The sequence below is a fragment of the Siniperca chuatsi genome, linkage group LG18 (assembly GCF_020085105.1).
Source record: "Siniperca chuatsi isolate FFG_IHB_CAS linkage group LG18, ASM2008510v1, whole genome shotgun sequence".
Classification (NCBI taxonomy): Eukaryota; Metazoa; Chordata; class Actinopteri; order Centrarchiformes; family Sinipercidae; genus Siniperca; species Siniperca chuatsi.
The window spans coordinates 11,680,480-11,699,975 of record NC_058059.1 but is presented as its reverse complement, the minus strand read 5'-3'; the positions used below and the strand labels follow the sequence as shown (position 1 = coordinate 11,699,975).

Sequence of the window (19,496 nt, the reverse complement as noted above, 5' to 3'; positions counted from 1 at the left end):
CATGTACCATACATCCATAATCAATACATGATTGTATTAAGGCCCTATAACTATCCAATGACTGTTGATCTGCTCCCCATTCATAAACAGAAACTGGTCTCATGAGATTCAGTACTTTTTACATTTTTATTCAACCTGTTAAACATGATTCCTCCATATACATTTCTCATATTTGAACTATGTTACCCTTTCCATACTTTGACCATACAGTTTAATATGCATTATTATCTAGCCTTCTCTTCCTGGTAAAGAACATGTAGCATGACTTTGTAATTCACATTTTAAATCCCCAGTCATATGACCATCTTTCAACCTTCAGTATAGCACTCCAAATGTTATTAGTCACATGCCTAATGTATTTCCCTCTTTTCCATATCGTTCCATCATCTGCATAAAGCACTGACCCAGTCTACCAACATTCATAAAAATATAATTTATCATAATAAAATAAATAAAATAATAATAATGATAATAATAATAATAATAATAATAATAATAATAATAATAATATAAACAGAATAAAGCTAATAGTACTACCTTGAGGAATACCATTTACAATATCAAAATAATCTGGAACAGCAGCTCCAACACGAAATGTCCGATTAGACAGGAAGTCTAAACCCAGTTGTTTAGCCTTCCATTAATATCCATTTTATTCATTTTAAGTCCTCCCCTCCACATTGAGTCATAAGCTTTCTCAATATCAAAGTACACTATAGCCAAGACCTGATTTTTCTGCTTCATTACTAACTTTCACTAAAGCATCTATCAAATATCTTCCTTTACGAAATCCACTTTGACGTGAAGCCTAGGCTACTTACTTACTTACTAACAAAATTGCTCCAATAAAATGTTGCTGCTGGAATAGAAACCATGTTGCCCTGAAACAAATCCCTTATTCTGGAGTTCATAACTATATAAAAGAAAAACAAATTTGACCTCTTAGAGAGTGAATTGGGTCAGCGGGTGACACTGACAAGGGCAGAGTGGTCTACATTCCTAAATAGTATGTATTTACCAGATGGGATAGTGTCAAAACCTACAGAAAAGTCTATTGGGGCTACTGATATATTGTACCTGAGAAATTCTGTAGAAACAATATCCATTCTTTATTAAACAACTGATTCACTAGCATAATGCCATTGTAAAACCATGTATCATAAAATAATGACTTGTTCTTATATAGTATATATAATATTACAGTTGTTCCAAATATCACATCTCTGTGGAGATAAATTGTGCTTGTAAATCAGAGACCATGCCAAATGAACCTGTTGATGAAAATTGGAAAGTTTAAGTTGGATTTTTTGAATACTACAGTTACAAAGCAGAAAGAATTTTAGGCCACCTAAATGTGAAAAGACATGATGAGAGATTAAATTCCAAATAGAAATAGGCTTTTTAAGATATTGTTTGATCTAATTTATTTTAAATTAATTAATTTTTTAATTTTTTTTAAATGAATAAAATTTAGCCCACCATTGTTGTATGTATTCAGAACTACAGATTTTCACATATAGTGGGTTTTGTTTTTCCATAAGAAACTGCTTAGCATCCTATCAATAGAATTAAAAATTTAATTAAAGCCGCAAGCAGCGATGAATGGGCCCTTGCACCTGACCGCGGCACTGTTGCCGGAGGTCGTTGATGTGGCTCTGAATTTTGTGTTTTGGATGCTACATGGAGGGGTTGAATATCACTTCCTGCGTCTGCTATGTGGCGCTAGAGAACACCCACTACGTTATGTTCCAGTATATGAAGTGTGGACCACACCCTGAAAATTTCATGTAAATCAAATGAAGATTGTCACACAAGGCATACTTCCTGTTGCCAGTAGGTGGCGCAATGACTACAACTCCTAATTAGCATGATGAAGTGCTTGGTGGGGACTCTTATCAAACATGCAAAATTTCGCACAGATTGGATAATGTACACTCAAGTTACAACAACTTCCTGTTGCACTCTGAATAATGAGTTGCCACAACAACAGTGTTTGATGGAAACGCACAATCTTCACAATGAAGCATCACCAAGGTCTTAAGACTTATCTGGTTAACCTGGTAGGTGTAACTTGTAAGAGTATAAGGTCTGTAACTTCCTGTTGTCAGTAGACGGCGCTATGACCATGACTGAATTTTGGCATAAATCTGTGAAGTTTGGGGAAGATTTGACCATGTACACTCGTTATAAGAAATTCCTCTTTTATGGCGAAACATCAAAGTCAAGATGACGCCACAGATATGCCGTTCAACAAAAACTCAAGCTTTTGATAACTTTTAATCGCCGTGGTCTTAAGATTGCACTGCGAAAATTTTAAGTTGATCCAATTAATTCTCTAGGTGGAGCCTGTAAATCACAAAAATTACCACTAAATTCAAAATGGCCGACTTGATACATGTGCCCCCCAAATTTCATACATTTAGGTGAAACTGTTCCAGGGGCTGCTCTGTAGGGAGTGCTAGCGATCCATTTTGCCACACCCATGCGCAAGACCCATGTCAAATGTAAATTTTCACCACTTCTGAATTTTGTGCAAAGTTTCTTGAGTTTTCGAGCACCTTTAGCCCCTCAAAAATGCGATTCTTTTGGATAAAATAATTTAGCTGCTGGGGCCCTAATTATCAACATATAATGACTCAGCAGCATAAGTTCGACAAGATATACCTTCCGCCTTAGTGAGCAGAACCTTTCAGAGACAAGTCTCTTTGTAACCAGTGGTTGAGGACATTTTGGGTCTTTTCAATAATTAGATTAAAGTTTCAAGTGCCTCTGGATTTCCTATCTTTAGTAGTTTGGACCCCAAGATATGTTTCTCACAGGGATATCGGAAACTGAGGTCACTGAGGTTTACTGGTAATAATTCACATTTATTAAGATTAAGGGCGAGCCCATATTCCTTGGAGGACTGGGTAGTGCTGACTGCCACTGAAATTTGGGAGGCATCCTTAAGAAAACAGGACCTGGAAACCTTAACAAAATGGTGTGCATCGTTTTCAGATTGAACGTGCCCCAAGCAGTGTTTGTGCCTCAACCTAACCATGTGGTTTTGTTTTGATGCCTAAACCTATCAAAACTGACACCGTTTTGGGGGCGTGTCAAGTAGTAGACCTGTCTTGTACTACTGTGGACCCGCAGATAGACCTACCTCCGTGACTCGGACCTGACTGCAGCTTTTTGTGACCGCCCGCTGCTGCTGCCGCCTGATCTCGACCACTTTCCAGGCGAGGCGCAGGTCAGCTCGAACGAGCATAGTGTCTTCAGTCTCCGTTTGACCTAAAAAGGTAGGTTATGGGTGACCGCAGTGCCACACTTTTTTGCGTTTATAATTCGAGTCTTTTTTCCACTTAAATACAAGTCAAAGTTTAAAAAGTCCAGCAGAACATTTGACAAGCAATTATGTATTATGTTTTGAAGATGTTTTCCGGATACCAATAACAAAAATGGCCTATTCCACTGGCTGCACATTTAAGATTTTTAAGCCCCCTCCTAAATTGCTTTAAATTAGCTCATCAGCTGCATCAGCTAAATTGAAAGGTTTATTATCATTTAGCCTATCAATATTAATAGCATTATTTTATATTTAAACATAACAGTTATAATAAAGAATTTGTATTTTTCTTGCTTCAGGTGAGGAAAAAGTTTGACACTTCTGGCTGACATCTTAGTTTAGTTTAGCATCAGCTTGAGGAACATGTTTAGAAAATGTCCTTACTATGCAGGAGAGGGAATATTTTCTCATTCCTCCTGATTAGAAGTCTTAGAAGCATCTGGAAAAGCCTTCAAACTGAGGTAATATTTGTCAGATCACCTAAGTTTTGCAGGTCTGTGATTCAAATGACTCAAAAGTCCAAGAGCCTGCTAAACTCCTGCTGAAGGTAGCTTGGGAAATAAGGTAAAAACTCTTCTTTACTGTGCTGCAGATAACTGTTCATACTTGTCCACCCAAACAGACAATATCATTATGATGATACAACCATGCATTTTGGCCTCCAAAATCACCTAGGGGTCCAGTAAGACAATTTTACATTTTCCTCTTTGTTACATTGCAATTTTATTTTATTAGATATTAAAATGTACAGGTGTGTCTGTTGTATCCACCCCTTGTAGAGTAGTCTAAGAGTAAAACTCACCTGCCTGTATCTCTACTCCCATCATTATTAATGATTTATAGGATATAGTATTGTTCGAAGTACTGTAACATTAATATAATTCTGTATGTTGTGTGTAAGATTTACAGCATATGGCTAAGGTACATCAGCACATTTCTTTGCACATGCCAAACCAATTATAGAGATAACAGGGTTCACACAGTCTGTTTGTGGGATTATGTGTTATAGTGTCTCAGTCTCTTTAAATGAAAATTTGTTTTGTTGTAGACTGATTTCCCCGTCCCCCACATTAAAAGTAAAATTTGTGCTTAAGATACAGTACTGTATGAAGTTGGCTGTAGTGCAAATACAGAGAATGACAGGGTAGCGAAACAATATTCAAGATGAAGCACCTAAGGCCACATCAACGTTTGAGTACATGTACCACCAAACAAATACACAAAAAGACTGAAGCTCAGTTGCAGAGTGGAGTAGTAAGTGGACTTGCGACATCTTGTGGTTACATGTAGTTGTTGCAGGAACTGTAAGCATTCTCCAGAAAAGCACACCTAACCGGTCCTGACACTATAGTAAGAAACTTTAGATACAATTTTAGCAGTTCTATAATACATTTGAAATATAAAATACATTATACATTTATAATATACATCAATAATAAATTTGCATGCCCTTTACCACATTTGAAATAAGCCAACATTTAAAATGAGTGCATTGGATGCATATGCAGTTATAACCTATAGTAAATGTATTTTCTTCCCTCTCCATGTGTGAATACTATTAGGAGGTATATTTCTCCAAGGAGCTACAGTATGATCATTTGCTGTGCATTGTGCTGACAGTACACATAAAATTGCATTTCAATAACATGTCCAGTAGGTTGAGCTATTGTATTTTTGTTAAATCTTAAACTTATGTACGAAAGGTAGCTTGGACTCCCTGGGAGTGTTTATGATATTAACCTGTATGTTTCACTAGGCTATTTCTGATGTATTTGTGTCTTAATGTAATATATTGAAAACATATTTTATAATCTTCTGACTGAACAGTCTAAAAAAGGATGCTATCAACACAACATGCAACACAAATGGATGCTGTTCCACACTCATTTATTCTACATTTATTTAGGAGTTAACAGTTTTTAGATTGAAGAGCTGCTTTTCTATTGGAATACAAAGGTATTTTTAAAAAACAACACAAATATATATATTTTGCCTTCAGTGAGGTTTGTTCCAATTACTGCATCAAAACATACAAATAAATGACTTAAAAAAATGTAATATTGTGGCAGGAAAAGAGAGCTACAATGAGTGTGATGATGTACCCAGAATGAGATACACTAAATGGAACGATGGGATGATAAAGATTTGATCTCTAATAGGAATATATATTAACAAAGTCACATACTGACTGCATACAAATGCAAAGCTTCCTACACAGTTAGTGTTGCAGATAGAGTGGGAGCTGAGTGAACAAATCTGAATCAGTTAAGTCCTCTGTAGACATTATCTTACCTCCTTAACAAATTACAGAATGAATGAGCAAAAGAATGAATTAATGAACATGTGAGAGTTACTGTCTGACTCTGGGATGTTTCATATCTAAAATTAGCAAAACACAAACATCTGATTTGTCCTCAGGGTGGACAGGGTGATTTGTCCTCTGTACCTTTTTATATTGACTGCAGTAATACTCATCTTCACCTGTGCACAGTGTTGTGCCAAATAGGCGTGTTATTCTACACTTAACGGAAAATGGTTTAGTGCAGCTGTTTAAATAATAAAATACAGATAAAAAAAATCAGTAAAATACTTGGTAGGTCGAAAATTGGTTCCACGTCCCAGCAAGGATAAGTATTCAGCATGCCCTCTTTTTCATTCACTGAAGGGGCAGGACAAAGAGTTTTGGCCACTTTGGCAACTGTAGGTACAGAATGGGAGAAAGATGATTTGTCCTTTTGAGTTTGTTAATGCTTCAAAACTATTTGTACTAGCTCTTTGTACTTACTGAAGCACATTTTGTTGATGGCTGTGGTCATAAGCACAAACAACCTCCAGTTTAAAAAGTGAAGCCCATCTCTCAGATGCTTGCATTTCCTTTTTAAAACCTTTAAGAACTTTCAGACAACAAATTAGAGTGCCATGTTGTTTTGATTTATATTTACCCATCATATCAGGAGTGCAGTTTAGTAATGTTTCGGCATTTCACATGAATCAATCAATTTCTTTTACTGTCTTTTCTAGCGCCATGGTTTTCTCATGTAAATTGCATGAGGTGTTTCCATCTTTCTGATCAAGATGAAATCTGAGATTAACTTAGTCTGCTATATCCTGCCATCAGTGGTGGAAGAAGGATTCAGACCCTTTACTCAAGTAAAAGACATGTACTGAAAGTATGAAAAGTGAAAGTATTCAATGCAGCATAATGGCTCCTGTCAGTGTCATAAAAGTATATATTATTATTACTGAGGTTTTAAAATGTTAGCAGCATTTTAATTTTGTGGCAGGTCCAGGGTGAGTTGATGTTATCTACTTCATATACTGTAGGGTAGTTTCATCTATAGCAATATGTCATATTTTATAAAGTCATCACAGGTTTTGCCTATAAAATCGTAACCTGCAACGTAACTTTTGACGGTAGCTTTTAAATAAATGTAGTGGAGTAAAAAGTGCCATATTTCCGCCTGAAATGTAGTGGAGTAGAGGTACAAAGTAGCAGAAAATGGAAACACTCAAGTAAAGTACAAGTACCTCAAATTACAGGACAAAAAGTACAGTAAGTGAGTAAATGTACTTATTTACATTCCACCCTGACTGCCATTCTGTGTTACTGTAGGTGACATTTTCAGATAGGAAAATAAGCCTTCCCCCCCCATATTTTACTGAATATTCTCCAGTGTGCTGCACTACCATACTGAATAGTTAGTTTCTCACACTGACATATCAAATGAACAGCACAGGAACACTGAGAGTGCAACAGGCAATAAGCTCAAACGCAAGCTCAGGTTTTGCTAATTAGACCTGGGAGATTTACAGCATCATTGTGGAGCTGTCATCAAGTCTGACCCCTTCAAGCCATTCCTGAGCCTCATAAAAGCAATATGCCATCCTGAAATGGATAACAGATTCACTGGGTTGCTTGGATGAAGAGATTGCACATTCAGAAAACAAGATCAGGTGCAAGACAGGAAAGAAAACACTGCTCAAAGAAATGTTGGTGTGAAAAAGCAGGTGTTCTTCATTAATGAGCAGTATCCCGTTATTGGTGCCAGTCTAGAAGGATTTATGGACTGAGGTGGCATGAAGTGTGTTGGAGAAAAAGCACACCTTCTACCAGAGAAAAGGCATTATAACTCACAATAGCATAAGGTTATGTGAATGAAGACAGTAGCATCCTCCTCAAACAAACTGCTAGCCTATACTGCTACTCTACAAACAGTTTCTACCTCTTTTTGTTACAGTAATTATAAATATTTACCTTCAACATATCTAATAACAATTAATTTTAATAAGCTAATGCTTTAAGTAAAACCAGGTAAGATCATTTTTTGAGTATAAGATAATGGCTCAATACCTGTAGTACTTTTGTGTGAGGTATGTTGCAATATATACATTTTTGTGCAGAGTCTGCTATCGTTTTTGCACAAGTGTACATTTGGCAGGCCAGAACACAGGCATTTTATATGTTGATGGGTTGATGTCAATGACAACTGAATTCTAAGTCGAGACTGTCCGTTGATTCTTCTGCTTTTTGGGTAGCATCACTTAACAGGAAATTTACAAATAAGAAGTCAATTTCTTTTGTAAACTTGGTAGGGCTGCAACTATTTATTCATTTAATTATTGACAATCTTTTGATTAATCATTTAGTCTATAAAATGTCAAAAAATAGTGAAAAATGGCTGTTCATAAGGATCCCAAGGTCACGTCCTCAGATTGCTTGTTTTGTCCAACCAGCAGTCCAAAATTCAAGATCTTTAATTTACAGTGACACAAAACAGAGAAAAGCAGCAAATCCTAACATTTGAAAAGTGGGAAGCAGTGAATGTTTGTCATTTTTGTGTGATAACTCATCGATTATCAAAATGTTTCTGTTGTTCAACTTATCGATTAATCAACAAAACATTTCAACTTTCTTCACAGCACTTCACACCAAATATTTACTGACTTGCTTTAGTTTAATCTTCTTTTCATCCCTTAATTGCCTTTTCAATACTTATTTCAAAGTCTGTTTAATCTGTAACTTTATTGCCTTTATTTTTTATTTAATCTAAAACTAAGCATTTGTTCTGCATCTAGTCTGTCACTGCCTCACATCCTGATCTTTTTTGATTTTTACTTGGTGTGTATTTAATAGATTTAAATAGTGTGTCACTCACTTAATTGATTAAGCAGCCATGTGCTCCAGTCTGCTACCACCAGGTGCTCAGCTGGCCCCTGTGGCAATCTGGACATCTCTGCATACAGCCTTCTCTCTCTTCACCCCCAATCAAAACTGCACAGTCATTCTCAATCTTCAGCACAAATTAAAAATTCATCTCTTCGAGGAACATGTCCCGCTTTCTTCTACTTATCTCTGCTATCTTAATTAAGTCTCCCTCGCCTCTAACTTCCTCTTACAGTTGCACCTGATATTGCCCCTTCCTCACACTTCTCTGCCTTGCACAAACTGTATGTCTTCACCTTCCTTATAATGCTTTAAACCTTTTAGGGACATAGGAATATTTGCTATGTATATAACTTTAGGGGTCTGTGGTTTTGACCCACAACTTGTTGCGTGTGACATTGGCCACCCAGGGGCTAAAACTGCTTGTAGTAGGCAAATAGCAGCCTTTGGGCCAAATCTGGCCCTCCAACAAAAATATTTGGCCTCCTGTGGAAGTTTTGTGTTTATAGTTTATATCAAAACTTGTACTTGATTTTTAATAAATCAACTGTAGATAACAATATAAATACAAGGCTCATGAAAATCCCAATACATACAGTATGACCTTGTAACATCTAATAATCAGTACCCCCACGTGAAGAAAGAAGCATGCAAACTGAGGCAGCTGTGCCTCTTTTTGCAGCAGGCTGTTTGAAACTTACAAGATAAATAACTTATCAGTTAAATCTCAAGTCTTGTAGTGAAAGCACAGCACATACATTTGCATATATGAGTATTTTTTTTGCCAAATGAGTGTTAACATAAGCTGCTGTGACTCTTTTTACTCATCGCTCAGAGACAATCCTTAAACGGTTTTGTAAATTAATTTTATTTTTAAAGAACTAAACACACACGAGTGATGATATATGTGAATGTATTTCTGGTTGTTGTCCTGGCAAGTACTGACAGGTCAAAGATATAATTAGTACAACTAGAAGGAAATGCCACCTCTACGCTTAATTAGGGCAAATGATAATGGTGGTATTGGAAACATGTTCTAATTGTGAGCAGGCACAGACAACAAGGTGCAGACCAGTGTGAGTGTTAATACATGTCCATAAAATGAAACAAGTCGTCCATCTTTTCTCCAATACACCATCTTTATTATCCGGCTGGGTGAAGGCAAGATAGTTGAAAACAATGGGGTGTAATGGAGAGGAGTTTTGTTTTGATGGACTGGTATTAGAAACACGACAAACTGGACAGAGTTAGCATTTTCTAGTATTTTTGTCTGTTGAAAAAATATCCTAAAAAGTGTGTGTATTTTGTGTCTCTGCGTGGGGGACTGACATATAGAAGTCCAGTGTTGTCCCCTAACACAGATAATGCCATGGCACAGTAGCATTATCTGCCCAGTTTCCGCTTCAAGGAAGCGGAGTAGGAGTTCCTTTGTTTTCCCTTCACTGTAACTGATAAGGGCCAAATGAATCAGGGGCTTTCTGTGGAGGCACAGAATGAGAGGAAAAAGGAAAATGATTATGACTTTTCAAAGTCCTGAGGGAGGGGCAAGAGGCAGGAGAAAGATAATTGGAGATATATTTTTTGACATCCCAGAATAGTTTCTCTGAGTGCATGTTCTTGTTGTGAGAATGCTGTGTGTACTTGCTGATTTGAATTTGTGCGGTAGGCAATTCAACAACAAGATTTTTTTCATCTCTCTCTAAAGCTTAATCTGGGTGCCTTCTTGGTGGGTGGGATCAGGATTAGCAGCGAAGTTCATCTCTGGGTTACTGGTACACTGCCACTGGGCAAGATGTCAAAATAATGTGCTGCAGCTATTGCTGTTGTGTCACATTTCATCCAGAGGTGTGTTAAGTCATGCTGTAAAGTAATCTGGATTATTGCTACACAACCACAACGCTGGCTTAGTTCTATCTATTCTACAGGTCACAGTCACTGATAATTTAATGTCTGTATTAAAACCATATTTTTATATCTTTGCTGTTTGCTCTGGAGGCAGCTGTAGGCTGCTTTTCTTTGTTTTTTGTTCCTCCTTCCTTCCTTAAATTAATATGGCTATTTTTTTTAACTTCTCATCTAACTTTTTAGAACTGAATGATAAAAGTATCTTTTAATGTTTAATAAAAAATGTTATGAGGGAGCTGTAGAGTGACAGTTTCAGTGATACAGCATATGGAAACAGTGTTTTTGTTTTGTGCATATTGTGCACACGCACATCTAATGAAATTATGTTTAATAACATATCTGTTCATATGTCTATTGTGCAGATTGAAATGTCTATTGTATGCATATAAAAAATAATTACTGTGAGCTGGCCTTGACTGCTAGATCCAACAGGATGCTTTGAAAACGAAAGTTGAGCCCTGTATTGCCAGCCATGGAAACAGGTCACATACTACCGCTGGCTGAAGCATGAAGTGTAACTGTGAACAATTGTAAAGATATAGTCATTTTATCAACATTTTAACAGTCAACATTTTTTTTATTCTCTTTTCTGTTTGCTCCCTCTCTCTGTCTTTAACTGCATGCACATGCACACACACACGCACACAACACAAACAAGGCAGCGGCATCAAGTTTCGTTTCTTCTCTTCTCTATAGTTGCTGAAACCATCTCGTCTACAGTGGCAGCTAGCATGCTCTCTCCACGATGACCTGTCTCAGAGTCTACCTGCGGAAGCCCCCTGCCAACTCCCCTGAGACGTCGTCTTTCCTCCTCAGAACCCATGGTGAGGTTAATTCCTTTTCACTTTTTGTTGAGGAAAATAGACTGTAGTTTTAGACTGTACTGTGTAATAGTTTATTAACAGGTTTTTGGCATCCATCCATAACAGCATCGACTGAAAAAGTACAAAGAGTGTGTCTGTCTTAATCCATCATAGTGACAGTAAAGGAATGTGTCCATGTTATATAAAGGATTGTGTCACATACATCTGCCAGGCCAGACACTCGATCCTGATGTGAGAAGCAATTACTCGCAGCAACAAGTGGGCTTGGATGTAGCAACAAGCCCTTTGATCTGGTAATGAGCCTGCCCCTCCTTATTTGGTGACACCTGAATCATTTATGGAGGGTGTTAGCCAGACTGGAGGAGGGTGCACCTGCACTGTTTACTGTAAGACTAAAGCCTCATCCATTATCCAGTATTTACCTGTCCACACAAATTAATATGGATAAGGTATTACAGGGGTGCGGTGCAGGGGGGGCGAGTTCAGAGTGTGTGCTTGGACACTCTTCTTCCCTCATATCGGCACCAGTCATATGCCTAACCTCTGCAGTCTCCTCTGTAGTCAAAATGAGAGATCACAAGCTCACAATTCTGAATGATTTGTGGCGTCTGTCTGTGCGTGGTCCATTTTGACAAGCGTGACATCTGGCATTCCATCTAGAACAATGAAGTTAATACTTTGATTAGTGATATGTGGCATTATGTTATGCATGATCTTCCCACTTGGGGAGTCACTGAGTTCATTCTGATAGTGTGCCCTTTCAGATCTGGGTCAAACAGCCATGAGCTTGACTTCTTCCGGAAAGCTTCTGTTGTTTGGTAGAGTGTGTCTGTGGTCACCCTCAGGGAAAGAGTGAACCACAGCCACCAACCTGTTCAGGACCTGATGTTTTCACTTCCCCTCGGGCATGTGTAGCTTATCTACACTTTAAGACGGTGTAGTCCCTCATTCGTCCAGGAGTGTTCTATCGTAGAAAAGGTTTCAGTCGTAGTCATCTGGACACTGTTTTCAGAATCAAGATGTTTCGGCTCCCATCCGGAAGTCATTCTCAATTGTGAAAAAATGGAACGGGAACTCAGAAATTTAAGCTACTCTGTGTTACATAAGCCCTGCCCTCAGGAAGGAGTCTACGTGAGTATCTGTTTCACCTGAAACTGACCTATCTACACTATAGTTTTCCCTTCTACAAATGAACCTGCAGTTCTTTCCATGATATGGTGTATAGTGTTGTCAATTGTTCATGTGTTTTAGAATATCTGACTGCAGTGTTTTCTTTATTTCCTTCACTGATCATTTTATACAATACTCAAAAAATGAAAGGAACAGATATAATTTGAACAATATTTTTTATTACCAAAATGGTATGGCCAAAATAACATAATAATAATAGTGTATGGTTGTATTTGTTTAATTTGAGACAGTATCCAAGAAATAATGAAACATTAACATAATTTGACTCTTAAGGTACACTCATACAAAAACATGCACCAAAAACAGATTGAAAAAACACATGCTTAACACCAAGTCATTTGTAAGCAAAATGACATTTATTCGCCACAAATGTTCTCTAACAACTTGTGTGGCTCCCTCTAGCGTTCACACACTCCTGGCAATGACGTGGCATACTCCTGATGATCCAAACGATGTCATTTTGGGGAATGTCCTGCCGTTCTTCAACTAAGACATTGGTAATACTCTGAGCATTATCTGGCGGATGTTGTCTGCATCTCATACGCCTGGATAGCATGTCCCAGACATGCTTGATGGTGTTTAGGTCAGGAGACTTCGCTGGCTAGTCCATTGCAGAGATACCTTCATCCTCAAGGAAGGTCATGGAGACCCGAGATGTGTGGAGCCTGTGACCGGTCATCTGGCTCTCATACCATCGTCATGGAGTCGATTCCTAACAGTCTGGTTGGATAAGTGAACTCCGGTAGCATGGTGGAAGTCAATTTCCAAGGATCAAGCTGTACTTTTGCGATGCGATTTTGATGAGACAAGTTGACAAGATAACTGTCTTATCTAGGTGTTGTCATACGCAGACAACCTTGACCTTGTCTCCTGCTGTACTGCCCAGTCTCCTGGTAACATCTCCACAGTCGGCTCACCACACTTGGTGACACAACAAACCAACGGGTTACCATCTGATCACCCTTCACCAACTTCCGGCAGTTGAACTGCTCTGGCAAACTCAGTCTGGTCCAAAAAGACCATCAGGAGACATCCAGAAATCACAATCCATACAGAAAACTTCATCATGCTAATTAGAGCCCTGCCCGCCCTGCCCTGTTTTCTTAATCCCGCTCCCACTGGATTTCTGACCATTACCACCCACTCCTGCGAGATTTGCGTGAATCCCAACACAGTCCTCTAATGCCCATAGACCGGATAATTATTTAATGAAATTAACATAAATTCCATTCTTTATATAGGGGTATGTTCACACATCCACTTCTATAGGCATTATATTCTCGCTTCAGACCCTTCAAACAGGAACTCTTCTGTAGCTAAACTAATCCCCTAATCACACAAACAGTTCACAGAATCTAACTAGGACACAAATGTTTTTTTTTTGATGCCTAATAGTAACAGAAAATAGCCCGGTCTGCTGCTAGGAAATTTAAAGTGACTTGACAGGTTTTGATGTGTAACTACTGACTGGAGTGGTTTGAGCTAAGTTTCGTCTTTGTTCAGCTTTTGTGTCTTTTGCTACCTTTTTGTTTGACAGTCACACTTGCACTGTAGAGTTGATTACTGCACCACTGACTGGGGTTTGAGGCAATGCCTGATTCAGACTAGAGGCAGAGAAACGTTATAGATGAAGGGTGGAAGGGGAGAGAAGAGAGGAATGAGAGAAAAGACATTGAAGAATAGAGAAACACTGACAAAATAAAGAGGGTCAGACAGACTTAAGATAAAAAGATAAACTTTAAACCTTTAAAGGGACTTTATAAAGGGAATTATAGATCAACCTAATTTAAGTGATCACTCTACTTTATTCCCCCTCTTCTTTCTAGTCAGTATCTATGAGGAATGATAGTGATTGTCAGAAATTAGCAAACCAGCTCTCAAATTTGCAATGAAGACGAGAGATGCTTCTATAAAGTATCAAACATATTGTGGGTCCCAAAACTTGTTCTCTGTTTAAGAGCTCCAGACTTAAGAGGCAATTTTATGTTATGTAATGCTAGTCCAATTTAATGGGAGCAAGGAAGAAAATGCTGAATGGCAAGTTTGCATGTTTCGTTGAGTAACAACAAACAAACAAATGGACACTTCAATTTTCAAATTAAGGGTTTGTTAGTCTCCATGGTAGAAGTTTGTGCTTTTTTACATGTATATTATTTGTCAGAGATGGATTTCGGGGGCTGTTTTTTCATTATCAGTACCTCTCTTCTTCGTTGGCATTAGGTAACTTATGTCTCTGTCTTACCACTTTAATTTTCTACAAATTCCCCATTCTCATATTTACAAGTTCTCAAACTATTCTGCTTGTTGACTAACCCTCAATTAACCTTCCAGTTACTTTATTTTCCCAAGAAAATATATTGTGTCAGTGTTTAGTGTCTTTTGTTTCCCCCTTATTTGTATTTTTCATTCAATATTTTCCCCTGTGCATGGAGCATATATCTCTCTTCCCCTCCTCAGAATGGATAAGCCTGCCAATGATTGCGTGTAATTGATGGAAGTTCCTTGTCGTCATGATTAAAGTGCACAGCGCATTTCAAGATGATTAAATATTAAACGCAGGCCAAGGCCTTTTCGAAATATGAAATGTGCAGTCTTCCAGAGACTGAATTCTCCGAGACCTTTCTCTTTGAAGCCATCAAATAATGCTCTACTGTTCTGTCTGTCAAGGCACATTGGCATCTGACATATAGGTGTCTCCCTCTATGAATTCAATGCACGCAATAAACTTGATCTACTCCTTAGATTAGAGCTCTTTCTCACTGGTTTTGGCAGCTAACAGGAAGAAGATGTGTTTTGGGAAGTTATATAACAAGCCTGTTAAAAGAAATTCAACGAGGAAACGAGAGGACACCTTGTGTGGCTTTCATCAAATCTGCTCTTTGTTCCCCCTTGGATCAAATAGGATGATTTGGCGCTCGCCCCAGATGAAAACTTTGAATCATACACAGCAGTTTCCCAACTTTTCTAAACCCTTCCGTTCTCACAGAAAATGTTACAGAACACGGATTAACTCCAGTCTCTTTTCTTGCTCCTTTCTGTTGGTAATTGCTACTTTAACTGTCACATAAAGACCAACAGTGTCCCCTGGCTTGGCCTCATTGGGTGCCGGTGGGGGATAGGTTTTCAAATGTAAATGTGACAAATAAGCAGCAAAGCCTATTAAAGCAGAGAAGGAGTGGGAGGTACAGGATAACGAAGAGACACGCACACACCGGCGCACACACACGCACACACAGATACACTACATAACCTTCTCACCAGATAGAGCACGGCCTTTTCTCCAGTTTTTTTAGGCAGTTTAATTGAAGATGTATTTTGGGGTTACATTCTGTACTTTTGAGAAAATATTTAGCATTTCATTCCTGAATTGATTGTGTCTTCAAGTGGGGAAAAAAAAATGCAAGGGCACCTTCAGAAAGAAGAGGACCTGACCTGGGTGTCCTCTTCTCTAGTTATGGCCCTCGGTTGTTATCAGCATTAAATCAGGACTAAAGCCTCAGAGGTACATGGCAGTGTGCAGTAGCATCGTCTTGAGTGACAGCATCAATGACAGTGCCACTGCTGTAATGACAAAGAAGGACATTTCAAACATTTTGTTGTCTGACAGAATGTGGCAAAATGGATGCTGCTATTTTTTATGTGGAAAACCAATAACTGATCATCCTTGATAGCTGACATACTGCTGGATGACATTTTTGATTTCCCTTTGGCAGTGCAAAGGGAGCCACAACATATAGTATGTTGTCATATATGTATGTTTGAATGTGGTTTTTGTCTGCGCTGGTCTGTGTGCTTTTGTGTGTGTAAAGTTTGCATAAAACACTTTGTGGCCTGATTAAGCTGTCAATATCAATGTTAGTGTCTTGCATCTTTTTTTAGTCTTAAGGCTTTTTAGTCTTTAGGCTTCCTTCCTTCAACATCTTTCTCCATATCTTACTAATGAAATAGCCCTTACAGTATTTTGCCAGCCAGTAATTTATAAAAGGTGTAGTTGGAATTTTGTTAGGTGAGACAGGATTTAATGTCTGTCAATGAAATTAAGTCATTAAGTAAACAGACTTCTTAGAGAAACAAGATCCAAAACTAAATAGAAGAGGAAAATTGCTCATGCATACATAGAAGGAACGACATAAATATGACTCACCTGTTCAACACAGTTCATGCTGCGAAATAGCTAGATACAAATAACACGAAGGAAAGGAAATGAAAGAAGTATGACACTACTTGATGTTGAAGTTTGAGTTGTTGATTTTTCTGCTTTATTAATTCACAGCATCAATAAAACATGAGATGTCTGTGGTGTTTTTAAGATATGAAAAATTAGTGCCATTTATACTTTAGTGCAAGACTGCCAACAAGAATCCACAGCTTTGTCAGGAGATCAGTTATGTTTGTAAATTGATAGTGGGGGCCGGTGACTGTGTTTTTATAGTATAAGAGGAAATGGCGCAAATAATAAATGCTACATAAGGATAGTTATCTTTTAATTTCCATGTACATGAACGGTGTTTGGAGCTTTGTGAATGTCTGGGTCTTTATAGCACTATGACTCTATGTTAAATGCAAACAGTAGAAAATTGAGTCTCTTTGTCCTTTGTAGTCAGAGTAATAAATATTTTCTTTCTTCCTTTTTATTTTTTCTTGTCTAGTTTTCTGTCTTTTAGTGGATGCTCTGCCTCTCCAAAGTGCTGAATACTTTCATTGTTGAGGTGATTTTTTATTGCCACTATAAAAGGTCTAATTCTAGACTCTCGTCTTTTCTCTCTGTAAAGGTTGTAAGGTTGGCATCTCCCTAACTCTGAAGGCTTGTTTCCCCTTGACTTTCCTTCACCCGGACAAGCCTGGCATTTTAAATTCTCCCCTGCCCTAAATTCTGCCATGCACATCAGCTCCGTGGCTGAGGATGGCATCTCTGCCACCCGAGGGTGCATTCAGTGCATTTCTGAAGAGACAAAGCAGTGGATGAGGGATGGGTAAGTGTACATGTGATTAAGATATTTAATAGATTAATATAGCTATAGCCCAAATTACAAATCACACATTTGCCTCAGAGGGCAAATTCATCAGTCATCAGGATTTGTTGAACTCTAAGAACATTTGATCATTTTTCTTGCGGCAGCTGAAGTTCTTGATGGAAATGTCTCTGATTAGAGTAGATTGGGTAGTCACGCATAAAACTTTAAATTTATTCAGAGGTAGAGAATTTTAGAGCATTAAAGAGTTTCTGTAATTTCATCAGGAAACAGTCTCTGAGGTATTTCTTTAAGTAAGACAAGTGAGTGAGTTATTTGTTATTATTATTTAACAAGACTAAGAGTCTTGGGTAAGGGTATTGCTGGAGGGTATTTGCATGTGTGTTCATGTATCGTGGGTGTGTTTTTCATTTGTGCATGTATTGACCCATAGTGCTGTCTCGTCTGCCATGCCCTATTAATTCACTCCTACTCTCACAGACTGTAAACTCTGCCTCCACAATGTTGGTGTTCCCCTCTTACAGGCCATCTGCTTTCTAAAAAGAAAGCTCTCTCTGTCCTTTGTACCTCATTATTCTTCTCTCCTTCCTCCCTCGTCTTGGAAAACCTTTGCATGTTTATCTTCCATCATTAACACCCCAAATGACTGATATTTACCCCGCTGTAATAATGTTTTTCTTTCTTTGTGTGAGCTGATTTTACAAATAAGGCAAACGTATTCTATCTATTGTAGCAATGTGCTGACTGCATGTTCTATGTTCCATGGTATCACCTGCAGTGTTTTAAGAATGAAGGAAAATCCCATTATAGGATCATTACAACTCCTGCTCCTGCTGCCTGTTTACTACAAACATGAATGCCTTTTACCCATTTAAACAACTTTGTAAGCATGTTGTGTCCACTTAAACAAGATGAATTTCCCAGCAGTGCAGGACAAGAAGTAGGATTGCTGTTGTTTTTAATGCTCAGATTTTTCTTTTGAAAGGTATAGCCTCTTACTGTACTTTACTACATGTTACTCTATTGGTGCTGGGAAGCAAAATTGATCTTTGTGAAAATGAACAGCTATTTCCAAAATGCTAAACCAGAAAAAGCAATAACTCTAATCTATATAACAATTTAGTCTACCACCTCAAGGTGTTTATTTACATAGATTACAAATGATCAGATCTGCTTTTACTGATCTATCTTCTGTACAAAATGCACCACACTGTATGTTTATCACTGTAGAATTGTGTGTTATTTTCCTATAGCCTTGGACTTAAGTAGTCAGTATTCACTTGTGTTGTCTTTATAGCTGTCCTGAAACTTTTGTGTCAGTCTACATTTACCATTATCCATTTGGTTTATCTTATTCTTGCAGTGTGATACAGATTGTTTTTGGTATTTTTGAGACTGCTTCATAACTACCTTCATGTTCAGACGTACCAGGAAGATATTTCAAATAGTGTTTCCACTGTTCTTCTACCGTGGCCAGAAGCACAAAACCATGCCAAGTTCAGTGTGGGAACGACAAACATCCCTTGTACCCAAGCTCTGAAGTGCCAGCAGCGTTATCACACAACGAGGCTCCCACATTTTAGCTTTAGACTGTGCTCTTATAAGCAGGATTAATTTAGAATAGCACAAAGCCAATGTTAGCAGTGGTCATGTCAACATGGCCAACAAGTCTCCTAGAGCTGTTAGAAGTAGGAGACTTACAGGAGAGGAGAGAAAGAGAGGAACTGGCGGACAGAATGAGTGAGGGAGAGAAAAAGTGACAGATGATGGACACACACCACACACACACACACACACACACACACACACACACACACACACACACACACACACACACACACACACACACACACTCTTCTACTGGCTGCTAGAGATGGCATTTTATTGTTTTGATTTTTGAAAGGGAAATGAAATGTGGTCATGATAATCTGAAAGCTGATTTTACTAAACTATTCTGTTATCAAATGTGATAAAGGAATAGTTTGACATTTTGGGATTATTTGCTTTCTTGTTAAGAGTTGGATGAAGAGACTGATACCACTCTGTCAAATATGAACAGCCAGGAGAGGGTTAGCTTAGCTTAGCATAAAGACTGGAAGCAGGGGGAAACA

The 19,496-nt window shown here is 38.1% G+C and overlaps 1 protein-coding gene across 7 annotated transcripts in view; it reads left to right on the top strand.

Annotated features, from left to right (window-relative positions):
* Positions 1 to 3,128: 3,128 nt before the first annotated feature.
* The window catches only part of rgs3a (regulator of G protein signaling 3a), a 155,635-nt gene continuing 139,267 nt past the window's right edge, over positions 3,129 to 19,496 (top strand). For 4 of the 7 annotated variants that reach the window (XM_044173710.1, XM_044173705.1, XM_044173704.1 and 1 more), the window contains exons 1-2: positions 3,129 to 3,281; positions 11,094 to 11,221. In XM_044173710.1, the coding sequence (XP_044029645.1) occupies positions 11,143 to 11,221 (79 nt within the window). In that variant the 5' untranslated portion in view covers positions 3,129 to 3,281; positions 11,094 to 11,142. Of the gene's footprint in view, positions 3,282 to 11,091; positions 11,222 to 17,184; positions 17,386 to 19,496 lie in introns of those variants that run through there. The other 3 variants (XM_044173706.1, XM_044173707.1, XM_044173708.1) reach the window with 2 other exon arrangements.